This window comes from Pezoporus wallicus, unplaced genomic scaffold (genome assembly GCF_028554395.1).
Source record: "Pezoporus wallicus isolate ANWC-B61680 ecotype Strahan unplaced genomic scaffold, APGP_CSIRO_Pwel_v1 contig_6354, whole genome shotgun sequence".
In the NCBI taxonomy this organism is placed as follows: domain Eukaryota; kingdom Metazoa; phylum Chordata; class Aves; order Psittaciformes; family Psittacidae; genus Pezoporus; species Pezoporus wallicus.
The window spans coordinates 188,835-209,814 of record NW_026638688.1 but is presented as its reverse complement, the minus strand read 5'-3'; the positions used below and the strand labels follow the sequence as shown (position 1 = coordinate 209,814).

The following is a 20,980-nucleotide window of genomic DNA, read 5'->3' as shown; positions in this document are numbered from 1 at the left end:
AAATGACACCCCTAGTCTATGCACACACAACAGAGAAAGCCCCATTAACAGAAGCCGTTGTTTATTCCCTCTGCAGGGTCTGGTACTGGGCAGGCTTTTGATTCTGCCCTCCCTTTTGCCAGCAGTGCGATGAGCGAAACTCGGATCCCGGCGGAAATCCAGGATGATGCCACTGAACTCTATTCTGTATTTACACCTAGTGCTAACTACGCCACCGGAGCCACAGCCTGACAGGTATCCTCTGAGGAACCTGAGAGCCTCCCGAGGACGGGGAACCCGAACCACCGAGCCGCATCTCCCGGAACCCCCTTCCGCGCAGACAGCACCCGTGCGGCGGAGCCTGACCGACTGCGCTGCGGCACAACCCGGAGCGGCACGCACCCTGTCGAACTACAATTCCCAAGATGCGTCACGAAACCAGCGCGGCCACCCTTGCGCCGCATTGTGGGTGTGCGGTCGCGCTGCACCCTGGGATTTGTAGTTCTCCTGGGCCGTGGCTATGCGAGCTCAGCGGCCCTGTGGCCTGTAACTGCACCTCCTTGGGAGGACTCGCCTCCCCTTGATGCAGCGCGCCGTCAGGATTACGGAGAACTCAGCGCGCCGCAGGCGACGGTCGCAGTACCGGGGACCGCGAGGGAGCGGGCCGCAGCCGCTGGCGGGCCCTGGGCGCAGGCCGTGGGCCATGTCCGACAGCGGCGGCGCCGGCGGGGCAGCCCCCGGCGGGGGAGGCGGAGGAGCGGGCGGCGGAGGGGGAGCGGGAGGAGCGGCCTCAGGCTCAGGGCCTGGCGCCACCGACCCGGCCTCCCTGCCCCCCGGCGACGCGCAGCTCATCGCCATCATCGTGGAGCAGCTCAAGAGCCGCGGCCTCTTCGACGGCTTCCGCAGGGACTGCCTGGCCGACGTGGACACAAAGGTACCGCGGCCGGACCGGGCGGGCCTGCCGGCCCCCAGGGAGCCCTGGGTGTCCTCCCAGGGCAGCACCGCTGGAACCCGGCTCCCGTTGGCCGAAGGAACATCCACGTCCCTTCCCCTTTGCGCACGGTGTCCCGCCCCCGAGACGGGGAAGGCCGCCAGGGTGGCGGGCAGAAGCTGCTGTGCGGTGGGGCTGCACACCCGCCCTGCGGTCGGTGCTTATTAGGCCTCTATGGAGCGGCTCCTGGCTTGAGGTGGTAGCAGCACCCCAGAGGAGAAACAGACCAGAGCATAGGCTCAGACTTCCTTTTCTAGCCCAGTCCTCATTAGGTTTCCCTTAAGAACACCCCTCCTCTTGAGCATAATTCCCACATTTCCAAAACATTTAACTTTTCTTTCATGATGTTCTCAGGCTGTTGTTTTAAACTAATTTCTTCCTCAGTCACAGCATGAGCTCCTGAGCATTTGTTGGCAGTACTGAAGTTGGGCTGTTCATGACTGCCCTATCAAAAGTGAACACAGGTGTTTTGCTGTCCAAAATCTTTAAACTTCCAACAAAACTCCTGGGACCTGCAATTATCATTCTAGGCCTCACCAGTGGCCATTGCAAAGGCATTCCTGAAGCTGTCAGGTCACCTGCACAGAGCAGCCATAACTGAGCAGCTTTGCCAGGGTAGATATACACTGCCCAGGGCAGATACTGCACCTCTGTTACCAGCCCTTTCATTCATCATCCCATATACATCTCAAATTCTGAAATACAAATGTTGCCACTTTATTGGCCTTTCCTGGCACAGCACCAGGTTCCTATGTATTTATATATGTTTGTTAGTTCATTTCCTGTTCACTAGAATTAAGTCTCCACTGATAGAACTCGCATAATTCTGATCATCTTTTTATTAGTATCACAGAAACAAATAATCAAGTTCTTTGTTAGTGACAGTATTACTTGCCCAGTTTCCTGGAATTCTGTGATGGAGCATTTCCAGACAACAAGAACTCTGCTGTAACGTTAAATTCCTGTCTGCACGGGCTGTTTGCATTTCACCAAGTAATACTACAAGTAGACAAAATTTTAAAGGCAGTCTACCCAGCTGTTTGAATTATTATGATAGCACACTGACTGTTCTTTGCAGTTACTAGTTGTGTTCTTAGGTAAAACAAGGTTACCTTTGTTCAGAACTTGAAAGGCTGGGGAATACAGACAGAGAACAGTAGTGTACATGACAAAAGGTGTATTATGAAGGACTCTGGCAGGGGATTCTTTGAGATCATTAAGCTGTTTAACTGGCCTGTTCCTTTTTTTTTAGCCAGCCTATCAAAATTTGAGGCAGAAAGTAGACAACTTTGTATCGACCCACCTGGACAAACAGGAATGGAATCCAGCAATGAACAAAAACCAGTTACGAAATGGGCTAAGGCAGAGTGTGATTCAGTAAGTAAGCAACATTCTGTAAAATAATGATGCTATTTCATAAATAATGTCTAAATATCTAAGTCAAGTAAGAATGTACAGATTTAAGTTTTTCACAACAGTTTCTCTTGTGCTTTCACAAATTTCATTGTAATTGTGGGTGCAGTCTTAAGCCTCATTAAAATGCTTATAGTACTGCTTTACCCGAAATCTGTATGTTGATGAGTTCGAGTAGCATGATGAAATACTTAGCTATCTAGCCAAGTTATTACTGCAAATAGCCATCACTGTGCCTGCTGGCAAAACTGTACCGACCTGAATGACCTTTATCTTCAGAAAAGAGCCTACATCACTTAAAGAAAAAATCCTGAAGTGCCAAAGCTTGTTTAGGTAGACTCTGACCACTAGCAGGCAGTAATCGCACTGGGCTAGGCTGATTTCATGCAGCAGAGGATAGCTTCTGTACAGCTATTCAAGATGTTACATTTCCAGCATTACAGGAAAGCCAGCTTAAACTATGCTGCTTAGAGACTTAGGGTTATTATCTCTTGCTACTAATTCACTGCAGCCTGAAGTAGGAGCCTTAGCTTCTTTAACTAAAAATCGTAGATAAAAGATAAATAGTAAAAGTTGTGGGTAGAGGGGCAGTAGGGAACTTGATAATGGAACTTTATGCTTATAAGGAAATGTTATTAGATTGTCTCACACACAGAAGAAACCATATTTCAGAGTACTTGATGGAATCTGTAAATCACTATTAGTTTGTTTAATCTGTAATTAGAGAAGGGGGTGTTCACTGGAAGTACAGAATTTCCTGTCCTTGAGACATATTTGTCACTAAATGCTTCCTTTTATTTCATGTTAGGCTACCACTAGAATGAAGTGGACAACTGAAAAATGTTAAATCAGGGAGCCTGTAATGAGAAGAATGTAGCATGCTCCCTTTAAGTAGGCCATAGGCAGACAGTATTAGGGAGTTTGGAGGGTCCCTATCACTCCTGTAGTTGCACGGCTGAGTGCTTAGGCTGTCCAGATGTGTATGTCCTTCGTTGCAGGCATACATACAGGTGTGCTGTTACTTGGAGGTGACATGATGTGCCGTGACCCTGTACCCACTCACTCACAACATTCATGGCCTTATTAGTCTTGTGGCTGCTTTTCCAAGCAGCAGGCAACATCTCCATTTCCTGTCCCCTGCTCCCTTGCAGACATGACTTAAGCCTGCTAGGCAGCCTGTGCCCCACAATCCAAGAGTCTGACGCAGCCCCTGAAGTAATAAGTCACTTCAGTTACTAGTTTTCAGTTCCAGAAACTTTTCTGTATGCTACATGTGCTTGTTTTTATAATTAATACCCATCTGTCTAGACTAACAGTTATAAGGAATGAGTGACAGCAATGTTATTAGGGGGCAGGCCTTTTCTCCCTCCAGACAGCCAAAAAAAAAAAAAAAGACTGCACTTTCACCTGCCCTCCTCCTCAGAATAGCTTGTTTCCCTTGTTTGTGCCAAAATATGTTTGTTTGCTTTCATGTTGACCTCATTTCTACATGAGCCCTATTAAAGTGGCTCTTGTCCAACGTGCCATTTGAGTACCTGGGGGACCAGATGTCAGTTGTTAATTCTGTAGGGAGAAGTCAGAGGGGGTTGGGTGGAAAATAGGTGCTTGAAACAGCCCCCTGTTAAGGATCTACTGAGTGGGCTGCAGTTCTCACCATGTTAATGCTAATTGCAGTTGACTGGAGGGCTCTGGAGAATTACTGGAGGAGTTTGGGGAGAAGTTTTTCAGAGCAGCTGAATGACTCCTTTGTCTTTGTTCAAGGTCAGGAATGCTGGAAGCTGGAGTGGACAGAATTATTTCTCAGGTGGTGGATCCAAAACTAAACCACATCTTCAGGCCCCAGATAGAGAGGGCAATTCATGAATTTTTGGCTGCACAAAAGAAAGAGGAAAGTGTGCCAGCTCCTCCTCCAGAGCCTGAGAACAAGGATCCTCCTGCTCCATCTCAGGATGCCTCCTAAAGGTCTTGTATCCCTGCATTTATTACTCACATCTTTCATGTACCTCATCTCTGTAGTTTGCAGAATGCAAGATAGAGATGTCCTCCCTGTCAAACCAGGAAAAATACAACACTTTAATCATCAGCATGTTGTCAATGTCACAGTCATTCTGAGCTGCTTCCACTGAAGTGTCTGCTAAAAACAGATTAGGACTGAAGACATAGGTATGATGTAAAACAGCTGTCAAGGAACACTAGACTCTTCCAGTGTCAATTTTGGATCAGGCCAAAAGGCCATTTATTCCACTAAAAGCATATCCAGCAGTAATTTTCATGGAATTGGCTGGATAACATTTAGAACAATATCAAATGGATTAAAAATATATATACTGAAATACAACTGAAAGTAGAGGTGATGAGTTATTGTGCTTTCGCATTGAAAGTTTTAGGTAGCTGTTCTTCAGAACATACACTGGAGTGTTGAATTGTCATTGCTGGACTAAGGGTAATATCTCTGGAAGTGAATAACTGTTTGTTCCAAGCTGACTGATTTAAATAGATCAACCTATGTCTTTCCAGATGCCTTTGTTGAAAACAAGTTCATTGTGGCTTTAAAATAACTCAAGGGACCTCAGGGGGCTATAACTGCTACTCTGTCTTAACACAAATGACTATGCACCCATCTCTGCTAAGGCCCTGTATCATAGTGTTGATTTGAGGCCCACATGCTTATTACTGAGGAACCACTGTCTTGATGGAAAATTACAATCCGCAGCTTTGCTGGAGAATGTAAAATCATGCTGCATGAAAGGAAGTTAATTGTGAATTGTTATCTGTGACTTGCAGCCTTAGTACCTTGAACCTTGTTTGGTTTAAGTTATTTGAAGTCCATTATAACCTACAGCTAAGTGCAGCTGTTAATTAATATACTCTAATTTATTCTTTATTCAAATGCATTTATTTGTGAAGGCACCATCCTCTAAACTCTCTTTTTTTCTTGCAGCGAGTTCCTGTTACTAAGCAGCTGCCGTTGCAAAATGCGTGTCCTGTTAGATTGGCAATGGATTACTTGTTCCATTTGGTGCAGGAATGCTGTCTGCCAAAGATGAATAACCTTTATCAGACCTGTGGGAAGGCACTGAAATCAGTGAAGTTCAGATGCACTTGGAGTTCTGCATGTGGAGGGGTAGACAAAGCGTGAAGATACTTTTGTTATTAACTGCAGTACAGAGAGCAGCATGTATTCTTGTTAATCATGCCTTCAGGCAAGGGTGTGGGAAGAGAAAGGGAGTTGGTGTCTGAAGAGGGTTGGGAAGTGGCTTGAGATGATACTAGACTTGGGAGCGGGAAGAAAGATGTTTTGGGGTGGCATAGTCTCTTAGACACCAAGTAAGAGCTGTCAGATTTGCTTTGATATAAGCCAGGTAAGAGGAAGCATCATACACCTCTGCTGCATAGCGCAGCATTGAGTAGTAGGTGCCAAGTTAGGTGCAACTCATTGCACTGCCTGCTTTAATAAAGACATTTCCTGTTTGAAACTGGAAAGAACACTTCAGGATCAATTATGTAAATAATTTCTGTTGCATTGCAGGGAAATGTTTACAGTTGGCTATGACTATAGCTGATTTAATTCTTATTTCCCAGGTAACTGGGGGGGGAGCAAAGGGCACCAGGGTAGGTGATCAGTTTGAAACTTCTCTCTTTCAACTTGAAAGACTTTTCTTTCCTGTGAAATTTCTCAGGTGCCTAGTGGAAACTGTCCTATGCTTTCAGCTTGAATGCATGCAGTGTCCTCTGGATGACAGTCAAATAGAGAATGTGATCAAGTATTCTGCCAGCAAATGTCCATACCTTTTGCAATAAAAGACTTCAAAACCCATCTCTGACTCCTAGCTTTTCCAGAGTGGTTTTTGGTTTTGGTTTTTATTCTCAAGGAAAAAACTATAGAAATCCAGGAGTCCTGATTGCTGGAAACCTGGTGGAAATGTGGCCTTACACAGCTCATAGATGAATCCACATCTGACAACATGGGGTTATTAGTAGAAGTTATTATGAAATAAGATGGATACTGGTATTACTATCCAGATAAGGTGTCTCTGAAAAAAATACAAAGTATCAAAGAAATGAACTGACTTTATCTCACATCATTAATGATGTATATAAATCTTGAGTAAGTTCAATCTTGTGCTAGTGATGGTAATAGCATGTTCTGCCTTTTGAAAAGAAAACAGTCTTGGCAATAGGCTAGAGCTATTCTTTTTTCTGTTCAGACAGCAGTCTTTTAAGAAACTAATATGTGCTTCTGTCATTGACTAACACAGCAATGTCTGAATCCTTGCTATTGATGGGTTACATACCTTAGCTGTGGCCTTACCCATAGACCTTGTATGCAAATAGATGCAATTCCTGCTATACTCTGCTTCCTTTCAGACCAGGTAATTTGTAGGGAAGATCAATGCTGTGGTTCAATTCAGTAGCTAACTTACTTTGCTTAGTACCTTGTCTCAACACAGTTACATGCAGAAATGGAGACAAGAACACCTGGTACTTTAAACCCTTCACAAGAGAGCTCTGAGAACTTCACTGCAGTAAGATTGTACTCTGCACAGTGCTGTGTAGTCCTGCTGACACACGATTTTTCCATCAATATTTTTATTCCATTCCTGTCAAAATGGGAACTTAAATGCCTGTACTTTTCAGTAATGTACTGGCTATAACCTTCCTGATATAGTTTGAAAAACTCGGGATGTGTGGCTTGAATCTTTTTTCATAGTCTGTGTTCCTGCTATAAAACAGGATGAGGGGTATGTGAGGAAAAGGCTCTCAACTGCATGTTGATTTGGTGGTTAAAGACTGCTCTCCAAATCAGTAGTAGGTATTTTCTCTTGGAGCCTTAAGGGCAGCTCTTGGCAGGAAAAGATCTGTCTTTTACCTCCTGGTAGCTTGTCTCGACCACTGTTTTGAAACTGAGCCATTTATGCAGTAGGGAGAAAAAGAAGTTCCAAGAGTCTAGAAAGAGCAAGTGAAAAGGGTTCCGAGAACAAATTCTGCATTACAGCAGCAGTACTTAGGGAGCAGAGACATTAAAAAGTAGGGAGTGGAGCTTGATTTACTGCAGTGAAGAAGGAATCTGAACCTGTGTGTTCTACCTCTGAGAACTGCTGTAACAGATGAGTGAAGGAGAAAAGATTCAGTCACTGTAGTTGAGAGGTTTTTCTGTTGTTCTCTCTCTGAATGTGAGGCTGTGTTAAACTCTGAACTAAACACTAATGCTGTGCCACTGCTCTGTGTGTGTAGGGCTGTGCCTTTGTTGGTCTCAGCCTAGGCACAGTGCATGACTGCAGTGACTATGGGAACTTTCAGATCAGAACTGAGGCACCTAATGATATTAGACAGCCAAACCACATTTGGGATCATAGTCTTTGATGTTTGGGCTCTGAAGTTCTTGGTTTGGATCAGAGCCTTGGAAGTAACAAGCTTTGGGTGCATGCCTTACATCTAATGGGGCAGTGAAAAAAGCCACAAAGTCCTTATAATGATGAAGAAACAGTAGGTAGTGCCTTTTGATTATATACAAACGTTTCTGGCAACTGATAGAAACTGGATTCCAGCCTTAAATGATACTAGAGACATCTTTATACCAGAACAAAAGAACAAGTTTGTACCTACTGTAGAATTCAAATTGTTCATTTGTGTAGTAGGATGTTGGGCTAAAGTTAGCATATCAGTCAGTTTACATCCCTACACTGGATATGGTAAATAAAGTCTGAAGAGCCTTGTGAGGCACACAGGTCTAAGACACTTGAGCAATTCAGGAAGCAATTAGTTGCCTTTGTGGACCTGAAGGGGCAGGGCAGTATATTAGGAGAGTGAGCCTCAGTGGATCAAATGGGCCTTCCCTTTGATCTCAAGAGTCCTTCTCACATTGAAATTGGCTGTTCCTGTTTCCTGGACAGTCATTTAGTACTTTGAATTTGCTTTCTCAGATGAATAGGTTCATGCTTTTTATAAGTTTCAAGAGACTGCAGCATTTCTTCATCAGATACAGTATTAATGTGAAGGAGCTGTAAAGATTCTCTGCCTCCTTGGCTCTGCCGGCCCCAGTCCTGTGCATTTGCTTCTGCCCAGTCACAAGAGACCAGCTGAAGTTTAAAGAAAACATGCAGAGAGTTTGTGTTGCATTCTTGGAAAACCAGCCTTGCATGAGCACGAGCATGAACATGAGCCTGAGCATGGCTGCTCTGCCCTATGGAAACGTCAGAGTCCAGACCCCCAGGAGCCAGCCTAGCTCAGCAGGTAGACACTAGACTAGGAACTAGGGAGTACAAGTTCTCTGCAGAGTCCTGCTGGTCTACAGCCACGTCTGTGGCTGTTGTTTTACCTATTTGCTTGCCTGTAAATGGAAGCCAACTTTACCCTCCTATGTAAGTTCTGGAGTGGGGAGGGAGTAAGATGCTGTATTTAGGTCCAATATTATGAAAATGGAATGAAAGGAATACACATGTCAATATAGATACACAGACCAGTAAGGTGCGATTTACCATACAAGTTTTAAGGATTAGATACTACAGCTGAAGTCCCACAGAATAATCTTGAAACTCACATCTTGTTGGCCAGACTAGCTTTTTGTTATGCCATTTAGTGTTTGATTGACTCCAGAACTGGAAGCAGATGGATTGAATCCAGTTTCATCACTAGCCCTATGAAGGGGGAAAAATGCCCACCCAAAGCCACAAACGTACCTAGAAGGATTGTGTTGCCATGTCAATCATCCTGGCACTTATCAATCACAACCAAGGGGCATATAAAGGTAATGTGTCAAATTCTAGCTGTTGCTTGGCTATAAAAGGAATTATCCCACATTCCATATGATTAAAATACAGTAAAGCAAAAAGTCCACCCTGATCTTAAGTTGGGGGAAGAATAAGGAAGAGCAGGGTACCCCTACATCTATGTAGCTCTTCTGTGACAACTCCAGAGATGCTTTTTCCAGTTTTACCTGAAACAGATTAGCAACAGAGCAATTCAAGCCCAACCAGTTCCCTGCCCTCATCAGCTATTTGAGTAGTATCTAGTCCATTGGCAAGTCAGACACTGACTCAAGCAGACTTCACTAAAAGAAGTAGAATCAGAACTGCCATTATATATTTAGCTTTTGTCTAAACCAGCCTATATTTTCCAGCAACAGTTCTGATGTTTATAACCACATCCCATCTTAGAAGTAGCATGATGTCTCCTTCTGGCAGAGGTGAACCCAACCCAAGTCTCCAAATCCATCCCTGAAGAACCACAAGCAGGTTTGTTAGATCAGACCTCTGTAACTGAACACCTAAATTCAAGTGTATCTGGTGAAGGAGAACAGCCAAATGAGAAAGAGTAACATGTTAGATCACTCATCTTTGCTGCCTTCACTCAGTGGTACATAGGCCTTACTCATCCCTCAAGTACTGCCACATCATGGAAATGCAGTTCCAAGTTCAAAATTTATTACAGATTTTGGAACCAGACCAGTTTTGAATCTTGACACCAGATGAGTGAGTGACACATTCCCAGATTCCCAGCCTTCAGGTCAGGCAACAAAACCCCTCTCCAGGAAAGGGGAATAATCCTGACCTATCGAAGGCATGTCCAAACCACAACTCTGAATCCTTGGCACAGAGAAATATCAAACTTGGCCCCTGTCAGGGCAGCGGGTCAGAACAACCCCTGCCCCAGATACCAAGCTAGTCATTGCCAAAGTAGTCTGAACCCATGCTGGAAACAACATAGAGGCCTTGAACCCAAACCGCATCCAGCTCCACTTCCTCTCCTGGTTTTAGGACAAGCATGACTGGTTTTAATGAGGCACAGCCAGTACGCCAGGAAGAGAGGGCTCTGAATATATCATTTTGATCTTGGCCAAAGGAAGGGGCACAAGGAGGGTTAGAAACCATACTTGGAATATTTAATGGACCATTTTACTCTCTTTTCACCACATCAGTAGGAAGAGAAAGAGCAGCACCCATGGTCTCAAGGCTGCTCATAAGCCACCTGCTTCAAGAGCACCACTACTCTGGGACCTTGGGCATCACTGGTTACCAGCCAAGTTTTCTAACAGCACCTTCTTTTTCAACATACAAGGTATAGCTACAATCTCTGCTGAGCTTTTTGCTAACTGGAAACCAGTTCAAACTCAGAAGGTACTGGAGCAGTTTAACTCTTTCACAGATATTTTCCTGTTTATACTGTAGTGAAAAATATATTTTATCAGGTTTCTTAAAGAGAGGTCAGTTTAACTCCTTGCGAGCAGTCAGGGTTCCCCATGTCCACACCACCAAAGCTCACAAGTGCAGGTACTCCCTGCTCCCTTTCCTCCCTACCAAAAAGCTTCTGTAGCGTAGCCATTCTGAATCTGGCCATAAGAGGGAGATAAACCATTACTTCATTTCTCAGCCTTGATGCCTTCTTACAAAACCTGAGCAGATACAGGACTCCAAAGCCTTTGCTGACTCCGGAGTGAATCAGCTCTGCAAGGTGTGGAGGCAGCTCTCACAAAGCACTTCCATGAACTCTGACTGTACTTGTCTAAAGCAAATCACACAACAGGTATTGTAACTTCTCAAGTGGATTAATAGTCAGAGACAAGTATCAATTGGGATTAGGGAGAGCCTGGGGAGAAAAGTGAACAGCCTAAGTGATCATGGATGAGAACACAGATTTAGGATGTGAAATTGTAAATTCTGACCTGCCCCAATCAGTAATTCACTGATCTGGTCCAGCGTGAACAAGACTGAGGCCATAGCAGTAGTAGCAGTGCCTGAGGGTGCAAATGGTAGTGCCATGAGATGGTATCGGAATCATAGCTTCAGCTCTTGCATTTTTGTGATTCAAGGGCTGAGCCCACATCAGCGCCAAGTCAGCCTCGGAAACATGACTGGGCAGTAACCAGCCCAGCAGTAACTGCCCTTGTCTAGACACCGTCAGAAGCCACGGCACAGAGAAATGCGCTACCTCAGCCATCAGACTGGGAGCTGCCTCCACCAGAAATTCCCTCCAGCACTGGACCAGGCCCAGGGAAAGGCACCACAGCAAAATGCAACAAGTCCAACCCACCCGACCAGGCTAAAGGACTGTGAGGACCTCACGTTTCACTGACGGTATCATGCTGATTCTCATCCCAGGAAATCAGTGCCTTGTGCACTGATAACAGAAACCTGATCACTTAGAAAAGAAAATCCCCAAACCAGGTCTTGGCCCTACAAAGAATCAGATGGCTGCAGTTTACTTTGCAGAGTTGGGACCTTTGGGAAATCCAAACAACTTCATACAGTAAATGCATCCATTTTGGAAGGGATTTGTAGCAGAATTAGAAAGCCATGATACCTGTGAGTTCCATATTCCATTGCAACTCTGCAAAAGGGAGATAAAACAATCCTGCTTCAGAGAACACTCATCAAATTTCACATTTTCAACAAGGGGGCAGCACAACTGCAGCAAAAGAAAGGAAAACCCAGCCATAACTCTTCCTCCACAGCACTCCCTGTGAGACACCAACACGTTAATCACCCCCCTCCTTACCCTCATGTAACAGCATTCACCTCCACCAGCTCCTCCTGCTAAGACTTATTCCTCCACGCAGTTTTCTTCAACTTCTACCATCAAAACACAGTAAAACAGGGACTGCTTCAACTAAGAGAACCAGGCTCAGAGGTCTCCAACACCAGCTCCTGACTGGTCTCCAGCACCAGCCTGACCTCCACACCTTCCATTCAATGGCTTCTCCAGCTAGCAAAAACCATGTTACAAATGCAAGACTTTGCAAAAAGCACCCTACTAACATAGGAAACCCAAATAAAGTCCAATTCAAACCTACCTTGCTCTGGAGAGCCATCTGCTTCACTCCCCAGACACTGGCGCACACACTGTGCTCCCCATCTGTCTGCTGCAGGGATTCTGCTAAGCAATTGATCTCACCTTCACCCAGGGCACACCTGAGCCATTATCTTCCCTTCCCACCCCACCCCAAACACCTCCCAGAGTAAAAGCCACCCTGCTTCACCTGCAAAAAGGGCAACCAGCTATCTGCAACCCTGCCTCAGTTTCCACTTCCTTCAGGGGAACCTGGACTTCGCCATAATCTGCTGCAAAAGCTCATCTTTCCTGAAATGGCACGGAAAAGTGGAATTTGGCACCAGCTGGCTGCATAGGTTATACCTGAAGGTTCCATGTTGCCACTGGCTTGGGAACACAGAATTGGCAGGTCCCCAAGGCTAATTCTGCTCCCCAAAATATCCCACCCCTTTCCTCCAGGGATGTCACGGAGGTACAAGGAGTGGGGGTGTCCAGCAGCCACCCTCAGTGGTTATTATAGGGGCAGATTTCTTTTCCCTTTTTAAACAGGGCCAAGCCCAGCATCGTTTCTCTGGGGTACTGGCACTGTACCAGCGGGTACATTGCTCCATCTTGAAGAGCTTTACATCAGCTTTCCAGCTGCCACCAGAGAGCCACAGGGGTCCAGCAGACACCCGCTCCAGCGTGCTGGGGGGGACGGTGCTGAGGAGGCAGCGTGCCTTATTCCACTGTTATTTAACCCATCTTGCCACCCCCCAAGCCGCCACTGCTGACGTGCACGGCCGGGGGTACCGCGGCTGTCGGGTGGGATTTGGCAGCCGCAGGATTTAGGTGCTGGCTCTCGGGTGGTGGGTTTGCAAAGCTTCCCCTTTGCAGGCTGCCCTCTGCAAAGGGCAGGGCAAACAGGTGAGGAAGGGGTTTAGGGAAAATACATTATTCGAAACATGATGGGTTTGGGGTGGTTTGTTTTGTTGGAGGAACGTAAAATCACAGTTTTTCAAATCAAAACCAAACTCCATCCCCAAGATGCTGCTATTTTGTCACTTGGCACCATCCTCTCACCACAGGGCTGAAACAGGGTTGGTTGCCTCAGGGCACAGCTATCCCAAAAGCTGCAGTGCTTTTTAGGTGAGAAGTAAAACATTTATCTGGGTAAGAGTCTTGCTGACTCTCAAATCAAATTTTCTCACAAGTCATGTGTTTTGGCAAGCCAGTCTCCTCTGCAGAACAAAGTGGAGGCTTGGTGGGTAAAGCTCACCATGGTCCCTTTGGTCAAGCCAGTTTTTAATAGGTTTTGTTTCAATGCAGGCTTTACTGTCAGGGTTTCATGGAACCACTGGGGCTGGCATGCAGACCCTGGGGGGGATCACACATCCCTACCACGGCCTCACTGCCCTGCATAGCTGCCTGAAGTAAGCTGGAGTGGGAATTTGTGCATGAAAACTGAGGAGGAAAGTGAATGGGGTTCTGCCACGTGGTGGAAGAACCATATCCATGCCATGGTATCCTTAGGGCAAGGACTGTCAGGTCTGCACCACTACAGAGAGCAGATGGAAGCCTATATGAAGGCCATGAAAGCACCTGTATAAAGAGGCAACTGATTTCTTGGCCAATACTGCAGACACAAGAAATTCAGGGAAGCATGCATTTGAGTATGTTTTCAATTAAGTATTAGGTCCCTCTGCAGACTATCAGTCCCCCGTGAGCAGCCATTTGAGACAAGTTCTCACTTATCCCAAAGTCAGGGAAATCTTCCAACCTCATAATAAAGAAACGTGGCCCTGTAGCATTTCCTGAGCCAGATTATTCCAAGCCTAAGGAAAAATCTGGGTTTTGCTTTGATTATCACTCATCTCACCGTTAGAAGCATTTGTGAGATGATTAGCCACCTTAATCATTAGTCTTAACCAGGACAGATAAAAACCTGCCAGTCTGTCCCTCTCAAGCTCAGCTCCTTCTGTTATGCCTAGAAGAAAAACCTGTTCCAGCCAGAAGAACAGCTTTACTCTGGAGGCTTGAGGATCTCGAAGAGAGCAGCTCTGAGAAGCGGTAGGACAGATGACAGAGCTGCCTTTATGGCTTTGAATCTAGCTGTGATGAATAATTTGTATTTTTTGCAGCTGTAATATGTATGTCATCCCTTACCTCTGCGAGAGCTTTCTACTTAACTGCAGAGAGTGAAATCAAAAGCATACTAATGAAACGGGGCTGAAGTGAAGGCAGAGCTCAGATACCAGCCTGCAGGACACTGAGTCACTGGGAGTTACTGGAAAGTGATCGATGGAGAATATTCCCAGCCAAACCATCAGTTCAGACTTCTGCAAGCATTAACCCAGGGCAGTTGCAATGTGAAAGCCCATCCAAAAGAAATAAAGGCATGGAAATAATGTTCTTGGGGATGGGAAAAGGGATCCAAAAGAAACAAGTTTACAAGATACTGGCTCATAATAGTAATTAAATCACTCTCACTGAAAAGCAGCTAAGTGATATATAGCAAGGAATTGCTCAAAATCCCAGGACTTTCATCAGAAATAACTGGAGAGGCTTTTACCAGTTTCATTGGAGGGAATTGAGCCTGAATAGGCACAGAGACCCCTAAACAAGGTTCTTGAGAAAAAAGGCTGGGGAATATGGGGAGGAGGAGACTGAAAATGAGAAGATTGAAATCGCCTGTGCTGTAGCAGCACCTTGCCTGTGACCAGTCCGTTCACATCCTGCACTTTCCACCAGCATTTGTCTCATTCTGCAAAATAACACATATTAATACTGCTGACACCGTATCATCATGAAGATCTGACTTATTTCTACGAAAATCGGGGGCAAGCTAAGCAGCAATGAAGTCTCAGAAGGTCTCAAAAGTTCTAGAAATTCTGAGTGTTTTATTAGCTGAACTAGCAATTCTGCAGTAAAAATAGCTTTGGGTTTTGCTGTTCAATCTTACTTTTCCACATTACTTTGAGCTTTCAAGATGTTAAAGAGTTCAGCCTGCAATGCGCTTCGGGCTGCAGGCAGGGAATAAGTTTGTAAAACAGTATGTGCCAGTTCTGCAGAATATGGGAGTCCTTCCCATCAGCCACACTCTCTTATTTCTAGAAGAAGATGGTAATAAGCATAATAGAAGAAAATCTAACGGGACTTTAAACAATCAGAAAGCAAATTATGACAGCTCAGTACTTGGCAACACCTTCACCTTTCCCAGATGTCAGAGGATAAGCTATTTTTACTGAAAAAAAAAATGATAGAAATGGGGCTTATTTGGACATCTGCAGCAGAAATTGATTTACAGTGATTTGAGCTTTGAAAATGGGGTTTGGAGGCAACATTAGGCTTTGTTTTACTGGAAAAGGAGACCACTTCATATTCTTGGTGCAAGATCAGTCTCTTCACTGGAATGCCTGTAGGCCATATTCAAGTATGTGCAATATTGGCTTTTTTCACTCTTTGGACCTAGCCATTTAACAGGCTTTAATTTACTGTGGCATTGGGCAAGATGAGGGTGGCACTTCCTCTTTTGGGCACATCAGGGCTCCCATTTTTTTCAAGCTTTTTTTCCTTGTTCTGTACAAACTATTCCCCAAACCACAACATTGCTTCCCTGTTTCCCTTCCATCCCAGCAGAGCCACATTTTCATCTGCCACCACTGTTCTTCCATTGGCAGTTGTTGACCACCAGCGCTAACCTAAGTCCAGACAGGTTTATTCATCCATCATTCCTGCTCGAGCCCTGTGCTCAGCCAGGGCTGAAACCTCTGTTCTCCCTGAGCGTCTGCTGAGCGTACTGAGTCTGTTAGGGCAGGAGCCCATCAGCTCCATGTGGCAGAAGCACTTCATCCATTGTAATATTGAGTTTCATCAGGCAGCCTTCAGTTATGTGACCCGGAATATTTGACCTGATGTCAGAGGGGGCCATGGGCTATTGAGATATTTCCCCGGGGCACTCTGCCCTCTTTCTACCAATGGAATCTGATCCAACAACAGGAAAGAGCGAGAATTTTCAGCTGTCCCTGTGAACCAGTCTGTGCTACATGTGCCTAATGTAAGGTGTCCCTTATCCACTTGCTTTCTCCTCTTTTCTTCTCTAGGTACTAATCCTGCACTAATTTCTACTAATAGCCACGTAATATACTGTGATAAATTTAGTTCTTGCAAGCACAATGTACTTTCCCTTTTTCATAGCATCTTTTACAGCCAACACCCCACATGGGCTCCAGACTTGCAAGGTGCCAAACAGCTGATAACCCTGTTCACTGAAATCAAAGCTGCCTGCAGACATGTAGTATTCTGCAGAATCAGACTTCATTTGTGGAATTTGCTTCATCCTTCCCTGAAATCCAGACACCACTGGGAAGAGAGAAGGGCAGGCATAAAACACAAATAAATCATAACAATTTAGGAGGGAGTGTGAACAGGAACTGGAATTAAGCATGGAATTAAAAGGGGAAAAAAATAATAATTAAAAAAACCCAACCCAGCAATAGCCCAATACACACAAAATGTGGGGTCTTCATTGTTTTATAATGTTGGCACCTCAGTTGTACATCTCATTGGAAAAGCAGGATCTTCCATGGTAAACCATGCAGAGTGTTAGCCCACAGACCTCACTAGCTAGCCCTAAGACTTGCTAATTTGGGCAATGGATGGCTGGTAACCTCTCCTAAGCCATTTACTGCCACCACCCAGTGACATCGCTTCCTAGAGCAGCAAGATTTCCATGGCAGACTCACTCCTGTGTAAGCACTGCTATGCCTGTGCCCCTTTAATATCCACTTCAGTGTGTTGCGAAGAACTACCTGTGAAACAGAGACATTATTGCTGATATCAAACTCAGGGCAGTTAGGAATTGATCCCCCCCCCCCATCTGTTATCCTTGTGTTTTCTAATTCTGCTGACTACAAAAGACCAAGTACAGAGCTCCACTGGCTTTAGGAGAGGCAACAAAATTTTTGTGTAGGAAAAAGCCTTTCAAGTTTATTTCCCTGCCATGTACTGTTTTCAAGCAGGGGGTTATTTTTAATGACCAAAGGGTCTTGAAAATAAAGAAAGGTATTTGGGCATAGAGTTATTACTGCTGTTATCAGCATAGAAAAAAGGACTAGTCTTTTCAGGCTCCAGCAACTCAGAGGTGATAAACTCCCTCAGAGTTTCTGCAGATGCCAAAATAAGCCTGGCTTCTGCATGAAGCCACCCTTGAATGGCCTTTTGCCCCTAAATGACCCACATTTCACAGACGTCTGGTCTACCTTCTCAGCATCCACTGTGTAGGGACACAGCTTAGTCAAAGTGGTTGTTACTGGACTGTAGATGTAGATGATCCAGACATTCACATGCTGATGATGGAGAAGTGGGGTTTTTTTGCCTTTGCAATGGTGTGGATGAGAGTGTCAGATAGCAGTTTTTTATCTAAGCTCATTTGTCCACATGGCATCTAGAATCTGTGCCTCATTAGGCTAGAAGTGTACAAAAGTAAAACATCCTCAACACCAAGGATGGATCCAGGATCTCCTCTGTTCCGATCCCAGCTCCAGCTGGGATGTCATGCTTGACTCGGGGTAACACCTCTCTGCACCCATTACCCCAGTTTATAAAACAGGAAATGCATCAACAACCTGCCCCCCAAATTGGCTTTGTGAGAATTAAGGTTCGAAGAATGTTTTGAAGATTAAATCCAGCCCCACACACACCCAAAAAACATCACAGTTGCTTAAAACTGAATGGCACAATGGAGATAAGTCATTTGGAAAGTCCGGACAATGAGCACATCAATCATGGCTGCTTCCTAAGACAGACAACCAAATAAATGCTAATGAAGTCATTTTTACAACACCCCAAACCAATGGAGGCTGCAGTACTTGAAAGCATTAACAGCCACAAGAACAGACTGTCCGTTAAAAAACAGAATAGAACATTGAAAAGCCAAAAAAAGAAAGCTACAGTTTGTGCATTTGAGAGCTCTGAGAAACATTGTACCTTTGAGACAAGCTTTTGTTCAAGTGAAGGCTTTTTTCTTTCAGCCCTCCCTTACTTTACTGCCTGATTTATCATTCATGCTTTTCCCTTGCCATGTACCCAGATGCTACAAGAATGGGCAGACTGTGGGCCTAACTGAAGTCCACTGACATCAAAAGGCTCCTATTGACTTTAACGGACATTTAACTAACCCTCTATAAATCACTGAAAGTCAGTGAGTAAACAGACAACCTCTTCTGAATAGTGGAGAGACTAACATAACGCCCCTGAAATTTAGTTCCTGTATTAATTCCAACCCTGCATGCCTGGGGGCAAGCCTACATCTGTTTTTTTCTCATAACCTCAATGGTAAGAGTATTTCAAGGAGGAGAAACAGTTTCTCCCCAAGCCAGGGTAGAACTTCTGTAATTGTGCCCCTGTTTGGGGAGTTATATCAACTTCGCTATATTTTCTGAGGGTCAAGAGCATCCCACAGCAGTGCCAACCAGCAGATCCCCAGATACTGATGTTAGATCACGTTCTGCGCAAGAGAGGGTATCTGGAAGCTGATGGGTGACTTTAGGCAGTTCATTTAAGGTCCATGACACACTGTCTGAATCCTGAACCTACTTCGTTAACACAGTAACTAATTGACCAGCTGGGTCTCTGCAGTTGCTTGCAGAGCCTTTCCAGCATGCCGCTCACTCATGCACTCAGACTCTTCGATGGAAACTTTTAGTGGCTGCATAAACAGCAGCACTGACGCACACCTCATCTCCATGGGGTTGAAATGTGACTAAAGTTGTATCTTGTGATGCACACTGAGCGCATATTTCACCATGTCATCTGCCTGAGGAGCCACTGCCCTCCTGAAGTCACCCCATGAGCAGGCTGGGACAACCATCTTTCACTCATCTGTTAACACCTCCCAGGCAGTCACCAGTTCCTTCTGCACAAAGCAGCACTGGGCTGACAGGTTTGATGATCTGCAGATGATGCTTGGCCTTGACTCATAAGGCAGCTATCTCCAGGAAATTTTATATCACTGAAAAGGCAAAATGCTCAGCTCACTAATGGGACACATAACTGCTCCTGACCCCAGGCTAGTCCCAAGTTATCATTTTTTAAATATACTTGCAGCTAAAGCATTTTTAAACAAAGTAAAAAACAAGTGAATGCTGAAAAATATGCAGTCTCTCAAAGATTTTTTTGAAGGAAAAAAAATCCCCAAAATGGCTTCATCAAAAAAAGTAAGGAACAAAGCTACTAACCCATGTTACAGCAGCTGGAGACTGAGCCCTGTTGTACCTGCCTCTCAGCATTTCCCCACTGTCACATCACTCCCTTGAGTCCGCTGGCAACTGTAAGAACTAACAGGAGCCCCAGTGTGTTCATGGAATCACATCAAGTGCCAGGTCAGCCCTGGGATTTAGGTGGCTCCAATTCCCGTTATTTTGCAAGCTCTGCAACATATTAGAAGACCTCCAGTCTGACTGCACTTGTCAGCACTAACTTGGCCCTTCAGATGGATGACAGTAATACCTAGGGCTTGCACTACTCTCTTAAACTTCCCAAACATACTTGGTTTACAAACAGCAAAAGGGAAAAGCCAGGCTATAGCATCAGAGCTGGACTCTGGGATAGATCAGTGAAGTTCCCTTCAAGGAAGAAAAGCTAACTCCTGGTGGACACTAGGTGAGGTCCAGGACTCACCATCCAGAGTAAGTTTTCTTTTCTGAAAGCATTTCTGCCAGCTATTACATTTTGTGGAATATCCCATATACGTTTTCCTACTTTTGTCCAAGACTTAAAATTTTGGCCTTAGCTTTTAAACATATTATTAGCCCAACCGTAATCTTGTATGAGCTCTAACACATACACCACACTTGGCATTTACCTAAGAAAAAGACACATCCTAAAAGCAGCATCAGCTCTATACAAGAACAACTTTTATACCTTGGTCAGGCCAGTTCTTGGCCCTGTAACTCTGAAGACCCCAGTCTATGCCTCAGAGCATCTTTGGTCTTCTCTTTGTTGACACTTACTGAGTTTCACCACTGGCAGTGGATGCTCCTGTGCCATTAGCTGGTTCCCTTCTCAGCCACGTCTCCTGATGCTCTCAAGGTCCCTTCCTGCTCTTGCTCTGTCCTGCACCACATCCGAGCAACCCAAAACTCTTCCCCTCTGCCAGCACAGCCATACCTCTAGATGGCTGTCTAGCACGGCACGCGGCAGCCAGAGCCAGCCCAGACACTGCGACGGGGATGTAAGAGATTAAGGCCAGTATTAGATTTCGGTCTTCCAGACATTCATATGAAGCAGCTTCTTCCGCTTTAACTACTTTCCTTTCAACTTTTTCAGCCAAGGGCTGCATCCAGACTGTGACCAATACTCTGCTGCACATGTTGGATGCAGTGACTTAGAAGCTGCATTCATAGCTGAGGTTCATGGACAGAGCTGCACAGCCATGTCTTCTGTGTCATCCACAAGTGCAGCCTGCAGCTAGTTTTCTTTCGGGCAAGACTTCATGCCTGTGTCTTCAGCCAGAAGGATGTAGAACAAATTCACACGGTCATTCCTAGTCCTCTTCATGCTTTCTAAATAGTTCTAACTACCAGAGCCATGAGTTTTCAGGTTAGGAGATAGCAAACAAAACCAGGTCTAATGTTTTAGAACAAACACATGAAGAAAGGTGATCTCCCAACTCAAATCCCACGAATTCCCATGTTTTCTAAGGCTGCTAAAACAAAACAAACCAAACAAAAAAAAACCCATCTTTTGTTTTTCTCCATGAAAAGTTCCTAACAAAACAAATATTTTCCAGTTGTATTCATATTTTCATTTGACAACTTTTATAAAAAGCAACATTTTGGGGAGTGAAAA

At 45.0% G+C, this 20,980-nt stretch overlaps 1 protein-coding gene across 1 annotated transcript; it reads left to right on the top strand.

Annotated features, from left to right (window-relative positions):
* The first annotated feature begins 562 nt into the window (after nt 1-562).
* BOD1 (biorientation of chromosomes in cell division 1) lies at nt 563-6,207 on the top strand. The gene is made up of 4 exons (XM_057411970.1): nt 563-913; nt 2,223-2,347; nt 4,145-4,345; nt 5,325-6,207. The coding sequence occupies exons 1-3, from the start codon at nt 563-565 to the stop codon at nt 4,341-4,343; spliced, it is 675 nt and encodes a 224-aa protein (XP_057267953.1). The 3' UTR covers nt 4,344-4,345; nt 5,325-6,207.
* The last annotated feature ends 14,773 nt before the right edge of the window (nt 6,208-20,980 follow it).

What these genes read in the sequence shown, in the direction of transcription:
- BOD1 (XM_057411970.1), top strand. Translation starts at nt 563, where the DNA reads ATGCAGCGCGCCGTCAGGATTACGGAGAACTCAGCGCGCCGCAGGCGA. An exon ending in TGGCCGACGTGGACACAAAG is followed by an intron (nt 914 to 2,222) that starts GTACCGCGGCCG and finishes CTTTTTTTTTAG; the next exon opens with CCAGCCTATCAAAATTTGAG. An exon ending in CTAAGGCAGAGTGTGATTCA is followed by an intron (nt 2,348 to 4,144) that starts GTAAGTAAGCAA and finishes TCTTTGTTCAAG; the next exon opens with GTCAGGAATGCTGGAAGCTG.